Raw genomic sequence first — 18,458 nt, 5'->3', positions numbered from 1 at the left:
ACTCATTCAGAAACTTTACATATAATGTCTCAAATCCATCATAACAAATTTTTTTTAAATATTACCACACACGACATGCGGTGGAGAAACAAAAGAGCATTAATTAAATTACATAAAGCAACATCCAATCCACATTAAACTACAGTGATTTTCTATAAAAGTTAGTATCCAGTCAACTTTTAAAACTAACTGATAGCTAGTATCAATATTCAATAATATCCAGTAAAGATTTATAAACTATCACCTCATCCAATTATATTGGACGGGTGCTCCCAGACATATCAGCACCGGTTAATTAAAGTCAAAGACCCTCGCTGCATTGATTGTTGTGCGTCTGAAGATATCACATGGAACATACGGTATTCGATTGTGACGGGTGGTATCAGAATAAAAGGCATATTGATGTTAAGATAGACTTGGAAATTACACAATTGTGTAATTCTTAAGAATACATAATACAATCAATTCTGTTCAAAAAAATGTACAAAGGACGTTGTTGGTAAATACATCGAAATAATAATGACAACCAAGGAGGAAGATAAAAGGGATAGACAGCAGGAACAAAAATAACGAAGAAGAAGCCTGTACGTTTTTACAGGCCAAAAGACTAGTCGTGTGCTAGTTAATGGAACAGAGGATGTCAGTGACCCCACTGATTGCATCAGGATGTACGAGGTAACTAAGGCGGTGGATCCAGCCGGCCTGTGAAGCCAAAAGTAGAACGTGACTTGATGAGTGTGGGTTTTGCAGCGAAGAAAACAACGACGATAGATAATTGTTGATTATTTTGATAATAAAACTACTAGTACCTCCAAAAACTGAATAAAATGCTCATAATCAATCTACCTCAAATAATAATCAGAAAACAAATTGTACAGGTTTCATGGACTAGTTTATATGAAAAAACCATACAATTATTAGCCTTAACCAAACTACAAATACCTCTTGAAATATTTAAATGATATTTCAAAAGTATAGTATAAAACTAAAAAATCTATGATGTCTAAACCCGAAGGTGGAATAGGTTTCTCTCAATAATATTCTCAATAAACTCCTAGATGGCTGTTTAATTTGTCCAGCCTAGACACTATAGCTATCATATCATTATAGAAATACAAACCATAATAAATTAAAGATAAATATAGAAAATATATAATACACAGTGATTTGAAAAGTACTCTTAAAAGTGTTTTTCAATTTTATTCCAGGAGATATTGCAACAAAAATCCAAAGCCAAACAGCTTTGGACAAGCATTGCAATTGAACAAATAAATAGTTGTTATATGGATACCTGCCTGAACACAAAGGTATCACAGGAAATTGAAATGCTTAAATAGTTTAAAAACAGTAAATAGTCACAAATAATAATAAAATACATGTCATCAATCAATCGTTTTACGAAAAGATAAAACATGTTTGATAAACAACATGTTAGGCAAATGTAGGATGACAGCTGTAGGAAAATATAAAACAAAATAAAATAACTATCACCAGATGAAAAAACTCGAATTTAAAAAGAAAAAAACGAAATTGTATTAAATCATTTAAGCATAGGCCACATCAAGTTTACGCACATTTTTCTTATGTCAAGGGTGGAAATCCCTATGTAACCTACCTATATGTGAAACCTGTGGTGTTGTTTAACTCATTTAAACTGAACGTCCCATCTATAATCCGTACCGTCTCCGAATCAATAAAAGAAACCACCTAGGTGTTTCACTCGGAAAAAACCCACACGACATCAAACAGTTAATTTTCAAATTGTTGTAAATTAAAAGTACCTTTAATACAATCATTATGTCTGATAAAAATTTTTAATACATTTAAATAATAGTAATATAAAGATTCATTTTTTCTGTTATTTCATTTTCAAAATTGCCAAATATGACTTTTTGCTGTCGGATTATAATATGATATATATTATTTAGTTTTACACAACTTTTTTATTATATTATATTATTTCAATTTAAATGTGTATATAAAATATTAAACAAATATTATATACAAATTTTAGTAAATTATTTTCTTTTGTCTTATGTATAAATGTGGGTATATTTAATATTTTATTATATTATTATGATGTAAATAATATAATATATAGTGTGTACCTATAACATAATGCACAAATAGAAAAAAACACTTTAATACATATTACAAAACAAAAACTATTGTTCCCAAAAAATATGTTTACGTTACGTCGGCTATCCATCTGTCGTCGGATGAAAGTTGCAGATCACGATTGTAAACGTATATTTAATTTTGTCAATAAAACGATATTTTTATATTTTTGAGAAGGCATGATATTGTTCCCAAATGTGAGGCAAAGTTTGGTTAATGTACCATTTCCTGCCGGTTAAATCGTTATAGAATATATTATTAATAATTAGTATTTACTAATATTATTATCTATTTATTTGGTCATCAGTCGCTTGTCTAATGATTCATATAAATTCACATTACTACTTTACACGTATCAAACGTCACCAACACAGCATAATAAAGAAATTGTCTGTACAATATACAATGTGTTGTATAGTAGGTATATAATATAAATTATTTTATATTTTTGATAATAATACTGATATTATTTAAGTAGCATCAATGCTGCTAGAATTGTGTCCGTTAACAAGTAGTATTGATATTTGTATTATTTTGTTACTACTTTTTTTTTATTAAAAGTAATACCTAATTTGGAAAAAAATATTATAAATACAATAAAATTACCTGGATAGGCAAGTAAAATTTTTTCTCTCTTTTTAAAAAAAACTTCCCTCTATTTTACATAGATAAAATAAATAATAAATAAATATGTATCCAGATAAGTTCTCAGCACTTTAATCATGTCGGTAAACCCGTTGTCGTAGAATAAAAAATTGTTGACAACTACTTAAAAAATCTGTAGGTACCACGCAACAGTATCATAGTAGTGATTCGAAACACGTTAAATTCGAAATTCATATCCCAAATCTGATCCCCCGAATCGCAGAGCTTCGCATAAACTCCACACGTTAGATATGATGACATCGTGCGGCTTAATGTAAACATTCTTCAATGGGTTTTAAAAATAATATATCTTTTCATCGATTGATATTATGCTATATTCAAAACGGTACCTATATTATAATATAATATAATCATTCTCGGCACATTATTGAAGCACAAAGCAGGACCTTTAAAGTTAAAAATACATTCGGTTTCGGTCTCTTTGTGATTACCTTCTTCTGGCTATATTTATATATTATATAATTGTATAGTATAGGATGCTGTTTGTAGATTATTTATTTGTAAAAAGCGTTGAATTATTAAATGAAATGTATTGTAATTTTAAATTCGACAAGTAAATATGTACACGGTGTCTTATTTATTGTTTTATCATAAATCAGGTACTACCTGTTTAATTGACGGATTTAACTACATTTTTTTTAACTTCAAAAAACATGTAACATAGTATAGGTACTTTAAGTATCTTCTTGGATATCAGAAAATATCTTGTATTTCATATCATATAGGTATTATCTGGTTTATAAGAACCGCCTATTATTGCATCTCAAAATATTATCGTGCTGATACAAACTAAAATATAAACACCTATATTGCAGCAGTTTTTTTAAGCCGTTCTAAATTGTTCGCTTGAATGTTTTTTCACGTTCATTGTATTTTTTTGCGCCGGATATAAAAAAAACGTTCTGTTTGGATTTTACCAGTTGAGATTTGTTTCACTCATTAATGATTTGGTTGTTAACAAAATGTTCAAAAGTCTTACAACTGATGGCTTGACCTGTTACCAATTCCATTAGAAACGCTAAAACGTTTTTCTTATATACTTAATAACAATAATGTAACTATGTGTAAGGGACGGTATTGAAAAAAACCAACTTCATCCCGTCGACGGGTGCATGTACGTACACTGAGGTAATGGCCTTTTGGATCGTAAATTTCTTTAAGTGAGGCTGCACAATCGCAATTATTTTTACTGGCCAATCCCGTGGACGGCTTTTATTGAAAATCGCTTTGTGCCGCAACGTTCTCCTTCTAGTCCCGCCGTTACATATATACTGAATGTCGGGACGTTGAATTCGAAGTGCAGGGTGGGTTTTCCGGTGATTAAATAATCGATGAAAAGCTGCTGTACAAAAGAAGAAGCTTACGCGTACGTACTGACTGTCAGTCGGTTATTATAGTTTCTTTATAGACTGTTGGTAGGTACCTACCATATGCAGTGGATTAGATATTTAATAGGATTTAGTACCTAGTGATGTTTTTTTTTTTTTTAAATAATTTATCGACAAAATGGAAAAGAAAATACTTAACTCAAAACTTACGCGTGCCAATAAACAACCACTTCAAAACTATGACAAGTAAAAAAATAATTTTTCGAAAATATTTTTAAGTTGTATCACCATAATGTTTGTTTGTACTGCGAATTTGTTCTGCAAAAGATGATGTAGGTATTGAAACGTGAACGTGGGTACTAGATACGTAGTATAATCACTCTGACCAAGTGGTACTTTTATTAAATTCAATTTTAATCCCAAAACTGATGGATGAAAATGGCTTCTGTTGATTTTATCAAAAACAAATTTACTGTTATATTTACGTAGGTATAACATAATAGGTGAACTGTGTTAAATAAAAACTTTTTAATTACAATTAAATTTAAATGAAAAGTTCATAAACAATATTATAGTTCAGAGACTGGGCCACACAGCTCTTGAGTGGTGTTTCCACTTATCGTTATTATCACTCCTGAGGGCAAAACTTATTTCACTTTAGGGAAATGTTCTTATTTGGCGATCGTAAATATCATCTAGTTGTATAATTTTAGACTTTTGTCAAAATAATATTATACAAACATATATTTGATTACCTAATTCAATGTAAACTAATTGCAAATATTTGCATAGTCTTAATAACAATTATTATATCTTCATCAAATATAACAAAATAAAAATAAAAAATAAACTGAATAAGCATACACTTTGTTTGAAAAATTGTGTTAACTTCTTTCACAGCACGTTAAATGTCGGTGTCTGCTGTATAAAATATTGTTTTTTATTTATCAAATTGAATAGTAAATAGTTAAACATAACATCATATCCTCAATAACTTCTAAAAATGCATTACTAACCAAAAATATCATTAAATTAAACGCATAATAGAATGGGCAGACACGTGGATTGATGATGAATTAATGTATAATGGGGGGTTGTTGATGTTGATGGTTAGGTTAGGTTAACTATTAACGCCTTTCCTGGACTTGCCCTTCCGCTATATTCAAGTAACTCAAGTCCTAACTGTCATGTGTTCCTACTTATATACATTTTATTTTAACAATAATCAGAGATAACATTGATGGATTGCATCCAAGGTCTGTTGGATTAATCTGTGAGTAGATTTTATTTTTTGGCATTACATTCAGTTCGTAGCCATAATCGTTTAAGTTTAGATCTTGGATTAATAACTAAAATAGAGATAAATAAACACTCAATAAAAAAATGAATAATACTCACTGATGCACGGGTTTTCGTTTATCAGAGAAAAAATTCGATCACATCGTTTTTTGACTTGATTCTGCGGGCATATGCATCCAAACAGTGGAGTTTTCCTCAGACGCAGCCAATCCCTGTGACATTCTTCCCTGTATACCGAGAAGACATTAAAAAAAGTGGTTAATTATACAATATTGAAATAGAAATACAATATACTATGCAAATCAAATATGTTGCGCTCAAAACAACCCTCATCCCCCACACAAACAACTTTGGTGTGCAAACGCAATTACTGGTTAATTATTACCACCAGTTAAAGGTGTACGCCGGTATAAATGTATAATTCGATGCCAGAGCACTCGATATTTAATTACTCGGCACCGACGTAACAACAATAATACAATGTAGGTATAAAATAACAATAGGTACCATTGATTTAATAATATAAAATAAAATGCGTATTTATTAGAAGAGTATTATATCTTATTTTTTTATTAAATAAAAACCCACAATGGCATTAACCATTGGGATTCAAGTTATGGAAATTATTTTAAATTCTAATATTTTTACTTAGTTATTTACTTTATTAAATTTTAGTTTAAATTAATTAAACAAACAATAAGATAAATATCAATAATATATTCTTTTTTTGATATTATGATCAATTGGTACTCGAAAATAAATATAGACTATGTTCAAAGGATTCCGATAAAGCTGCAGCTGGAAGTTCTACGCTAATTCTGGAATCTTAAAATATACGTCATCCTCGCATATACAATATTGTATATTATATATAAATATATATACAGTGAGATTTACCAATAATGCTATCACCCCGATTTTATTCATAAAAAACGCATTTATTTAAATTGATAAATTCTAATTTTAGATATACTTAAGTATACTTAAAATTAAAGAATATATTATATTTTCATAAAAACATTGAATTTGTGTCGAAGAAGATTTTGAATTTTAGAAAATTGTTGACGAGGATAAAACGTAAAATATAATTAATTTAAAATAATGAATGTCTCAATGACAAATTTAAGTACCAAAAATATAGCTCAAACCTAGGCAAAGTAAAATTGTAAATTCTTGCAATAATTGCATTTTTTAAATATAACCAAGGACAGAGAGTGCCATTATTTCTTTGTCAGAGGGCCTTAAGGTTATTTGATTGAAAAAGGTATATGGTTGGCTTGGACCTTAAACATGATGTGGTTTTCGTTTGTAGTTTTCCTTTCCTGATTCCGTGGAACAGGATTCTATTAGCCAGGGATCGCATTGAAAGGATCTCACTGAATATAGGTACCTACTATATTATAATAATAACAATACTACAATTTTTGCAGTCTGTTAGCGTTTTGTATCATATTCTATATTATGTATATATATTATTAATTTTACAAATGCGTGGAAAGTAAACTGTTGCTTTCACGCTCAACTGACACTACCAGAACGATGTTTTAGTTATATACAGCATTATTATTATAATTATTATGTATTCCATGCATAATAAACGTTCACGGCATAGGTACCTACCTATATGTGTATGATATAATATTAAGTACAAAAGTATATGTATAATGCGATACTCCTCCAAAATCATCCATCATTCATGGAATCATCCACCTTACAAAGATTGCCCTCGATACCCCGAAATTTGTAAATATAATAACTGCTATTATATATTATATTGTGATTATTTATGTACAAGTTCACATAAATTACTTTTAGTTGACGTACCTAACCTAACCTACTCAGGTAGGTACATGCCTAAACACAATATTGTTCCAAATAATATCGCACCGAGTTATTTTAATTTTATTATTTAAATTTTAAACATTGTCTTTCCAAATTTTTAGAAAATATTTTCGGCAATTTCAAAAAATATATTGTCATAAAACATTTGGAAAAGTTAATTTTCATAAAAAAAGTCTATACATATTTTATATTTTATCTTAATAGTATTACAAGATTTTTCAATCACTCGGTGACATACTTGATATAAGTTTAGAAATATATTAACTCATCAAAAAAAATTTAAAACAAATTCATTCAGGTGGGTCTAGATTTGACCTGAATATAAGTAATGTATGCCTAATACCTTGCACAGCACATTACACTAAGAAATTGTAATAATAACGCTATAGACCGGTGAATTTCACGGGAACAAAAACAAAATTGGATTTCCGACTTAAAAATGGTATTCATATATGTATACGTTGGACTATAATTTAAACCTACTTCAATATTTATAGAAAACGCCAAGTTATCTGTGTCATGAATTTTAAAATTTTAAAGCGAATAAAAACGGTAGTATATATATTATACTCGCTTTAATTATGAATCGACCCAGCTCAAACTTAAATTATTTTATAATACCGCAAACACAAGAACAATAATGTTGTTGATAATTTCTAGGTACATAATATGTAGGGGATAATCGGTACGCAAATAGAAGTTCGTAAAAATACGGCCAATTGTAGGGGGGAGGAGTTAAACCCTAATTCCCTCCCCCTGTGAGTACGACCATGAAATCACGTATCTAATAACTAATTATTACTTGGGATAGTAAATTGAAACATTTTAATTGTATCTCTTATACAAAGTTTCTTTTATGTTATTTATTGTTGTATTAATATTTTTATTCAAACGCAGGTAATAAATAATAATCAGGGCTTTAAATTGACTGAAAAAATTTTGGTTTTGGTTTCGATTTTGTATACCGATTTCCAATTTTTTTTCCTTTTTGTTTTTAAATAATAATACTGGTTTCTGATTTTTTCTGGTTTCGTTTTTGATTTTGTTTTCGGTTTTAGTTTTTAAACGGTTTATACCGGTTTCCAAAAGCGGTTTCAAGTTCTGGGCTAAATTAAAGACCCGTAAGTTCATTCATAGTTTATCAATTAATTTGAATCACGGGATCGTAGAAGTAAACTTTTCAAAATGTTCAAAATAACAACAATTTAAAAAAAAAAATACTATTATTTAAATTTTATTTTTGGTTTCGACTTTAAATTATAATACCGGTATCTAGCTTTTCCGGTTTCGGCTTTACATTTAATACCAGTTTCCAATTTGTTGCGGCTTTAGTTTTGTTCTATAATTTTTTTTTTGTTTTTCAATCCGGAGATTGGTTTTTAACAAATGTTTCACAATAAATGAATTCTCCATTTTTCTCTATCATTCGCCATATTTTTAAGCTCCCTGTAGGAAGTGACTCCTGCATCCTGCATTATTTGACTAATGTATCTCGTCCTAGGTCTTCCTCTTGATCTTGTACCCTCTTTCATACCTTCGATTATCATACTATGCAGTTCGTCTCCATGCCTCAACGTGTATCCTATCATCTGCCATCTCCTTCTCTTTATGGTGTCTAACAGTGTTCGTTTTTCATCTATTGTTCTCAGGATGTCTTCATTTGATCTTCTATCAGTCCAGCTTATTCTCTGCATTTTCCTCCAACACCACATCTCGAGAGCTTCTAACATATCTTTTTCTTTCTTATTAATTGTCCAGGTCTCACTTCCATATAATGCCACACTCCAGACATATGTTTTTATGAGCCGTTTCTTCGTTGTTATGTTCATATTTTTTGATGTTAGTATTTTTCTCTTTTTAAGGAATGTGTTCTTTGCTTGACCTATCCTGCTTCTGATTTCTTTAATTGATTGTTCTATAATACCGGTTTCCAATTATTTTCAGTTTCGGTTTTAAATTTGATACTAGTTTCCGATTATTTTCGGTTTCGTTTTTGACTTAGTTTTTGGTTTCGATTTTAACGGTTTATACCGGTTATTAAAACTGATTTCAAGCACTGACAATGATAGTAAAAAAAGCCAAATATTTTGCAATTATGTCTGTTTATGTTTTTTAGTATGAAAAATATGAATAATACGTGGACAGTGAACCCCAAATAAATAATAGGAATAATCGCGTGTGTTTTTTATAAGATACGAGAGCCCATCATTATTGCACAGAATGCGCTCAAAATGTATGTGACAAAATTATCTGATTATTTATTTCTACACGACCCGGGCAATCCGTGATTGCCCAAAGGTGCCCACCGCCCAGGTTATAATGAAATTAATTAATAATTCAATGTTCGCGTCAGTCATTGATACCTAGTCGCCATGGTGTTACGTAACTTATTATAATAATATATCATAACCATGAAACGCATACGTCGCTAAGCATGGAATAAAGAATATAAATAAGTTATGTTAATTAATTAATATACACGTGAGCTTGTACATTTTGATATAACGACATACCTGCTACACTGCAGACCTACTGCTGATTTATACTACCGAGCCTTAGACACTTTGTGATTTGGCCAAATCAGGTGACTGTGGCCTTGACACGGTCTCTAGGGAGCGTGGTATACGTTATCAAAACATTTTCTATCAAAATTAATATAAATTATTTGAAAAATGTTAAATAGCAATATTATAATGGTATAAATGTATACAATACTGAAACTGACAATACCATACACAATTAACTTTTTGTAAATAAAATAGGCCGTCGTCCGTAGTCAATGGACTGTTATTTTGATTTTTATCATTATAACACAATATGCGTTAGTCTGATTAATCATTGTTTCATATTTTTACGATATTTAGTTTTATACGTTTTATAATTTTTAAATCTATGATTTTGAGTATTTTCAACCTTAATATTTACTGTTTAGTATATACCTATTATAATATGTATATTATAATAACGACTGGCGTCTCAGGTAAAATATGATATGACAACCTCTGCGGCTACATAGTGCATGCTACGAGAAACATTTAAAATAATATTACTATATATTAATATATTGTATAAATGTATGTTTTCAGGCTGTAATTTGAGTGATTTCAAAAATATTAAATTTTTTAACTTTTCATCTTCATTTTTTTCTTTAAGAGCTTATTTTAACTAACTTTAAAAAATGTAGCCAATTTAAAGTATTTTACGTGGTGGTCCAATTTTTTCCGTTGTTAGTTGGTGCATAATATTACAAATCCATATTTTGAAAATATATATAATCATTATGAAACATGTTGAGACAGGTCAGTTGTTATTGCATTTAGTGCAATTAACTAAAACACTCATTTAAAACCCAAACATTTTGAATAAAATATTATACTTCAAACCATTGTTTTTGAATTTATTTAATATATTTAATTTTAAAATTGTTTACCTCGGATATTTCTCCGTTGATTGCCTTGTGTTATACAACAAATTAATAAGATATAATAATAATAACTAACTACTTCAGTGAAGGTGTTATACTATACTATCTTTTTCTAAAAAAATTTTGCTTTATTTTTAATGAACAATTTCTCTCATACTGCTGTAATGGGTATAAATGCAACCTAAGTTATAGGCCATCTTTTTCTAACAATGTTGACCCCTGATCTAGTGATGAGTGATCTGAACCAATATTTTCGTAGATCAATATTTTTTATCCTATTAATCGATCTCTGTGATCCAATTTTTCTACTGAATTGGTTCATTTTGAGAAGAATCGAATTGTCGATCCCAACCGATTTTTTTTCATACTTGATTTATTGCAGTATGTCCCATCTTCATGATATCTTAAATTTCTTACTCATAATTCTGAATTGATTAGATCATTTTATCGATCTTTTCGTTTAGATTTATATTAATTTACTACTATGAATTTCCCATCTCTACCCTGAACCTTCTTTCTGATAGTAATCAATTTCTTATAGATTTATGCCGTATGGGCATCATACCTCTGTTGATTGATGAGACTTCAACCCGTGGTACACTCGTGCGATACGGTACGGACAGGTACCGACCACTGACGACGTGTCGATCTTTCTTTTTCGTTGCGACTCTAGTCCGAGTAAAACGCTTACTCCCGTGACTCGACAGTAGACACAGAGCACCTACCGATATGACCACGACATGTGCACGCTGCCTCGTTTGGTCACGTAGTTCACGTTCAACTCGCCGCTGCTCTCATATTTTGTAAAGACGTCTCTGGCGGCGTCACTAAGACAGTCACGCGGGTACGTGATGTTAACTCCGAACCGTCACTACGCTCTCCCCGATAGCTACCACTCACTTTTCGTTGCGAGTGATCTACAAGTTCAACACACAGTGCGCACCACGGGTTCCCGCTCATGTCCTTCACAAAAGGCGGATTAGAGCACGTGCACGATGAGCCTTTACTACCGCACACGTAATCCGACCGACTAAATCTCTATTCACTAATTAACATCGTGATTTAGAATAAACGTATTTACGATGCAGTCGCGTCATCCGTAACAAGTTGTTATAACTCAAACCTACCTCGTTGTATTCTGACCTCAAGTCAGACCAGCATATTTGTGCATTCCCATTGCGTGTGTTGGAGCATCAAGATCATCACAAAAAACGTTTCTCCGGGGCCACCCAAGCACGAAATTTCCAAACTTAATATTGATACAAAACTGTGATGGTAATATATTATAATATGATAAACCACGTGTCAAGGAAACCGCGTTACCGGTTGTCGCTATCCGCTCGGCTGTACACACGACCATTCCCCATAACCAAAACTGCTTTTCGATGTTCGGAATTCAGATAATTAGATCCCGTGGGCCACGCGTTAAAGCACGATTCCATACGTTTTACCTTTTTAGGAACACGATTCCGTACGATTTTGATCAAACAATGGAGTGTCAAAATGACCCCAAATACAACACAATTACGTACGAATTTCTGTGCAATGTTATTATTTATTATTGTCAATTAAATAAAGTTGATAAAAATCTACATATGCATAAACTCGTTGTAGAAATCAATTTTGCAATCAATTTTTTTTATATGTACCTACCTATAAAATTGTGTAAAAATAATTATAATTTGATACCTTGGTACTTGTTACAAATATTTTAATTATATTTTTATGAATCAAATATTCGTTATATTCGTTGATCGTGTGATATAAACGTTGTTTGTCTGCTATTTGATTGAAACGTTCTTTAAATGCTCCGGCACACTACAATTGGAGGAACACGGCGACCGGTCGACAAAATCCGATCATCTGTTTGGACCCTGACTATAGTTAGGAATACGCAAAACGTATTTAAAATGCTATAACTAAGTCAAATAGTCAAATATCTACGTAACTTTATGGAAATCTGGCAACATTGCACTAAAATCATGGGTACAAAACGCTGTTCATCACATTCAGCTGCACTTGAAACTGTATTTGATACATTTAATGCAATATTGGACACATTAGAGTATTTAGATAAAGATACTTCTACAGATTGAATTAGTAGTATTAAAGCGAAGAGTTTATTTAATTATCTGTTGTCAGAACGTTTTTTTTAACAGGATTTACCCTCAAAAAAATGTTTTATATTACTTGTCCATTAAATACATACTTGCAAGGGAAGAATATTGATTTATTGTCAGCTGTATCATATGTTAAAAATGTACAGAAGAAAATAATTTTTTTTAGAAATGATATTCAATTTGAAGCTTTAGTGAAGGAAAAAGAAATATTTGTTAATTCAAAGGTTGTAGACTTTGATTTAACACGCCTTGCACAAATTCGCATAAGAAAGAACAAAAAGATGCCAGGAGAGATTTCATCAGATGAACAGCCAAACCTTAGTTCAATTAATAACTTTAAAATAAATACTTATTTTATTGTAATTGATATTGTTAGTTCTCAAATATTGGAAAGATTGAATGAAAGTTCAAGTCCATTAATAAATGATTTATCACTTTTAAAAAAAAAACGACTTGTAGAAACAACAAAAATTATCAAACTTGCCTAATGATACCTATAACGGATTTCAACGAGCGTATGGAAAGTTTGTATCCTCTAAGGACTTGAGAAGAGAATATATGCAATTTGCAAATGTATATTTAGAGTTAGAAAAAACGTTGGTACTTCCAAAAACATTACACCGACAAATTGAAACACAATTTAATAGTTATATATTTGAAGCAAGTGGTACTGAAAGTGAAGAAGAAGAATTTATTGATGATGGTTTAATGAATACTCATAATAGTGATGGTACTATTCACATGTTGTATAAAGTATGCAATGAAGCCGGTTTGAAAGATACACTCCCTGCTCTATACATGGCATTTAGTATTGCACTGACTCTCCCTATATCAAGTGCTTCCCCCGAAAGAGCATTTTTAAAATTAAAATTAGTAAAAACAATGCTTCGAAGTACCGTGTGTGAAGACAGACTTGAAGCACTTATGATGATGTCTAGTGAATATGATATACCAATGGATTCAGATAATATAATTAAGCGTTTTGCATTATTCAGTCCTGAGTTATCAAAACTGTTATTATAAATGTATAACATTTGTAAATTATAAAGTGCAATAAATATAAGTATTGTTTATTTATACTAGTTGAATTTAATCATATACTATATAATTTTAAATTACAAAATATAATTTATATTTAGTAAGTTAGTTTTTTTCCCAATTCAAACATAACTTAATTTTATTAATTTGTATAATAGGTAAATTGAGTATTTGTATTATTTAATTTAGAAATAATAAGGGGGTGGTGGGTAGGTAAATTTTGAATTACATTGCCCCCCACAAAAAAATTAGTTCGGCGCCACTGTCTATCTTTATTATATTGTGTAAAATATAGTGGTTGTACCTATACTCTAAAGAATATCCAGTATAGTTATTACTTTTTGCGCAACATTAAAGTCATATATATACTAAATACTATAAAATATATTTAAAAATATATTACAATTATAAATTTGAAAAATAATATTTTTAATACATTATTAAAAACATGTTTTACTTAAACATTATTTAAATAATGATTTAGAAATTGGTAATTGGTTGAAATGTATCTTTGGCTTCCGATATTACTATCTGATTTAAATATCAATTTGCCGATGTTTTTATCAAGTTAGCTAATGAATGTTTGTCCGACCGACACTTTTAATTTTACAGACCATATTAAATAATAATTACATTACAGAAAATGCATCATTTCTGACATCATTTTAAACAGTTGCCAACAGAACCTACTGAGTACTGACGAATCTCGTACTACTATAATAGGGTCAAATCATTTCATAGTAATTATAACTCTTAAATTTCAATTGTATCATCCACAACTTAATATTTTTCAAGTTGTTATTTTTATGCTAAAAATTCAAATAAAACCATACTTAAAATATATTTTATTAAAAAACAAATTATCATGCATTACCTTATAATACAAAAGAAAAACAAAAATATTCATTAAAATAACAAAAAGAATATTAAACTTGAAAATTAACAATAATTTAATTATGTTAAAACAATGGGTATGAAATATAAAATATTAATAAAAATGTAAAGAGTATATTGTATATAGCTGTTTTATTCTTATAACTTGAAAACACTAATAAATTGTGTTATTATAAACATAAACATAATATATTATATTATATTATATTATATTCTGTGGCTCGGCGTGGTGCAATGGCTGAAATCAAAAAAGAACCACTAGTTCTCGGATGGGTGACCAACCGGGTTTGTAGTACGCAAAAACCTTGCCACACATACACGCATGTTCCTAACCAACACTACCAACCGTACCAACCGTACCAACCCAACTATACCAACCCTACAAACCTCACAAGAAAATTACCTCAGTCGTCAAAGCCTTAAAACATAAAAAAGAAATTTTAAAAAACATAATATATAAACTTGAACATTTCTAGCATACCAAGTGCACACCAGATTCAAATACTCCTAAGTCTCTAAAAAAGTAAAGAAAAATATAATATACTAGTATTAATATAACTTTCAGCCAATTAGTATGTATATAATAAACTCTCCCTATAATTTTTTAATACGAAAGCCATATAAGATAAGGTGTTCATACCTATATAATATTTATCCAAAATGTATGTAAATATTTAAAAAATAATAAATTAAAAACATAAAAAATTATAATTAGTTTTTCAAAAACATTGTATTGAGATGACTTGAAATAATGTAAAACAAATGTCTTACTAAGAAAATAACTAAATTAGATAGGTATGACGATAAAAGGAACATATATAAAAAATAATGATATGATATCCAAAAAACAAAAACTAAATTTCTTTTAATACTATACCAATATAGAATTGGTGCAAAAACGTCCAGGGTTTCGATTATTAGTAAGCGTTCCGGAGGGAGAACTTTCAAACTGTCGACCCTGATCTGTAATGATTTGCTCCGATGTAACGGAACGAGCAGTCCGACTAGGATGAAACTATATTACGGAATTGTAATATATAGGTCCTTTAGTGTACATTGGTTATACATATATACCAGGGATGAATTAGGAACTTGCTACCGCATATACGAACATCGACATTCACTTGACTTTATAAATAATAATTACTGTCACGTTTCAAATGTGATGCAGTGTACCGTTATCTGCAGCATCGACGCGTCAGTTGCGGATTCCGCCATTTTATACAAATGTTGGTAAAATCCGTGGAATAGTTAGAAATGATGAATTTGTTGATTTGCTGATGACCGATTGAAAAAATATTATCCAAAGTAAAATGAAGGTACTATACCACATACCAAAATTATGATAAAAGATTATGACAAATAGTTCACGCAAAATTTGACATGGATCCAGTCTTCCATTGTAAAAAATTGAGTTACAAATGCAACTATGACGCACTTACTTATCAATAAAAATCAGTGAAAAAATTGTATTAAGTAATTTCAGTTTATTAGGATAAAGGGCATTTTATATAATAAATACTAATTTTTTGTTGCAACACATTAAGCATTTAAAATACTTTTTATTATTCAACCAAAACATCTGAAAGTATTACAGGAGATGCTGTATGATAATATAAATCTGTAATAAGATATATTATACTACAAATTCAATAAATCAGACTGTGAAAATTATTATTTACAATTAACTGTGACCGCCATTCTTTTAGCAAATGTATCTTAGATACCATAAACGTGTTTTACGTACTAAATAATTGTTATTGATGGATTCAATAAAAGTACAACAAACTAGATTGAAATTTAAGATATATGGCACTCTAAATTGTAATGGATATTGTATAAACTCTTCATTCTAAGACTTGCTATTTCTTAAAAATTCACCGTGATGAAAGATACATTAACTTTGTTATAGGTAACGAAATCACAGGCCATAACACAATTTAACTTCCAATACAAAAATTATAAATAATAACTTATTTTATTTCAAAATTACTAAACATATTAGTTATACTATTACAAAATAGATAGACAAGTGGGTACAGTAGGTTACAAGTGGGTCACTGAAATGAATGGTGTTGAATTTGAATTCAATGATCTAATATATTTGTATAAGAAAAACGAATCTTGTATTACATTTTCAATCTTAGATTTAAAAAGAAACATTTTTATGAACTCTCAAATCAAAATAATTTTATAATTTTCGTGATTTTTCCGTATTTTGTCAAGATTTGAACTTTAAAAGCTTTGTATTAAATTTTCAAGCTGTTTTGCCCAACAAAATAATTTTTTTGACATTAACAGAAAAAAAGACTAATACAATTGGAAACAAAAAATGTTCCTAAACTGTTCAAAACAAATCAAAATATTTTGTAAATGTTATCGTATATAGAAAAGACAAATATAAACGATCAATTAAAATTTCTTGTAGGTATAAACGTGCATTAATTTTAGAGTTACACAAAAAATCAAAGTCGATTTTTCGTAAAAATTCCCGTTTTCCTTAATTTGTATGTTGTTTTTCTTCCCGGCGCTTTTGAAAACTATTGTGAATTTTAAATTTTGACCTCCTTAATGCACCAACAATATTCACTTTCCCATCGAACAAGATACTGAAGTTGAAAATCAAAGCATTATTTCAACTACTTATTGTGTACACAGACACAAAAAAAAAAAAAAATTAAAAAAAAACACACATCATTCAATACATTCATCGTTCCACTCAGAATCTAAAATTTAGGGCAATTTTGATTAATAACATGTAATTTTCGTATTTTTATAAACATTATAATACACTATTAAAGTCATTTTTACACAATGTATCCATAATATTACCTACTACCCACATTATTAGCGAGTACATTATAACTGTCATAGGAAAATCATATCATTGGAACGTTTGAAAATCGTAAATACTATATATTTAATATACATTAGTTTTTGTATTTACAAATGTTTAATTACTTTACAAATAGTTTATAAAACGGAACTAAGTTTTTCGGTCATTAAAATTACCTATACATTTATTCATTTTCAAGTATATTTCTTGATAAACATACGTGCTTTATCCTCGTTACTATTATAGTATAGCGACTATTCATATTAAATGTGTAATGAAGGTTGATGTATATTTTTTATCGTTTTTATTTTTATTTATGTCTTATTTTCACTAAGTGACTTTTTAATTTTTAAATAATTTACTGGGATTATGTAAAAAAAGTTTATAAATATAATATTTATAAGAACAAATGTACAACAAGAAATTATGATATAAAAGTTAGATACAACCTACATACTATTATTCAAATTGAACTTTGTAGAAAACTCAATGATTATGATTCTACAAAATGTTGTTACACAAAACCAACATATAAAACTATATTTCATTAATTATTGTGTTAATTTTCGAATCTTCATGACAAAGTGACTAACAATAAAGAGCTACAACGATTATTGTTTTTCCAACAGAAAAACATACAATTTATTATATTTATTATTTTTATAGATACCTATCACGATATCAAATTACTACGATGACAATTTTTGACAAAAACACATTTTTGACTTTTCAAAATGAGTAAAACAAAATTGTACGGAGCATATTTAATTTAAATCACAGCACACAAAAACAATATGTAAAATATATTACTACGTAACAATAATTTAAGAAAAAAAGTTCTTCCATACACTGGTATACCTATACAATAAATTAATACAAATATTAAAGATTTT

General features: G+C 29.3%; 1 protein-coding gene across 1 annotated transcript in view; it reads right to left on the bottom strand.

The window, feature by feature from the left end:
* The window catches only part of LOC132937429 (uncharacterized), a 216,974-nt gene that overhangs the window by 79,063 nt on the left and 119,453 nt on the right, over positions 1 to 18,458 (bottom strand). The window contains exon 5 of the mRNA XM_061004246.1: positions 5,511 to 5,638. Coding sequence (XP_060860229.1) covers positions 5,511 to 5,638 — 128 coding nt within the window. The remainder of the gene's footprint in view (positions 1 to 5,510; positions 5,639 to 18,458) is intronic.

This window comes from Metopolophium dirhodum, chromosome 1 (genome assembly GCF_019925205.1).
Source record: "Metopolophium dirhodum isolate CAU chromosome 1, ASM1992520v1, whole genome shotgun sequence".
In the NCBI taxonomy this organism is placed as follows: Eukaryota; Metazoa; Arthropoda; class Insecta; order Hemiptera; family Aphididae; genus Metopolophium; species Metopolophium dirhodum.
The sequence above is the reverse complement of the archived record's forward strand: the minus strand, read 5'-3'. Positions and strand labels throughout refer to the sequence as shown.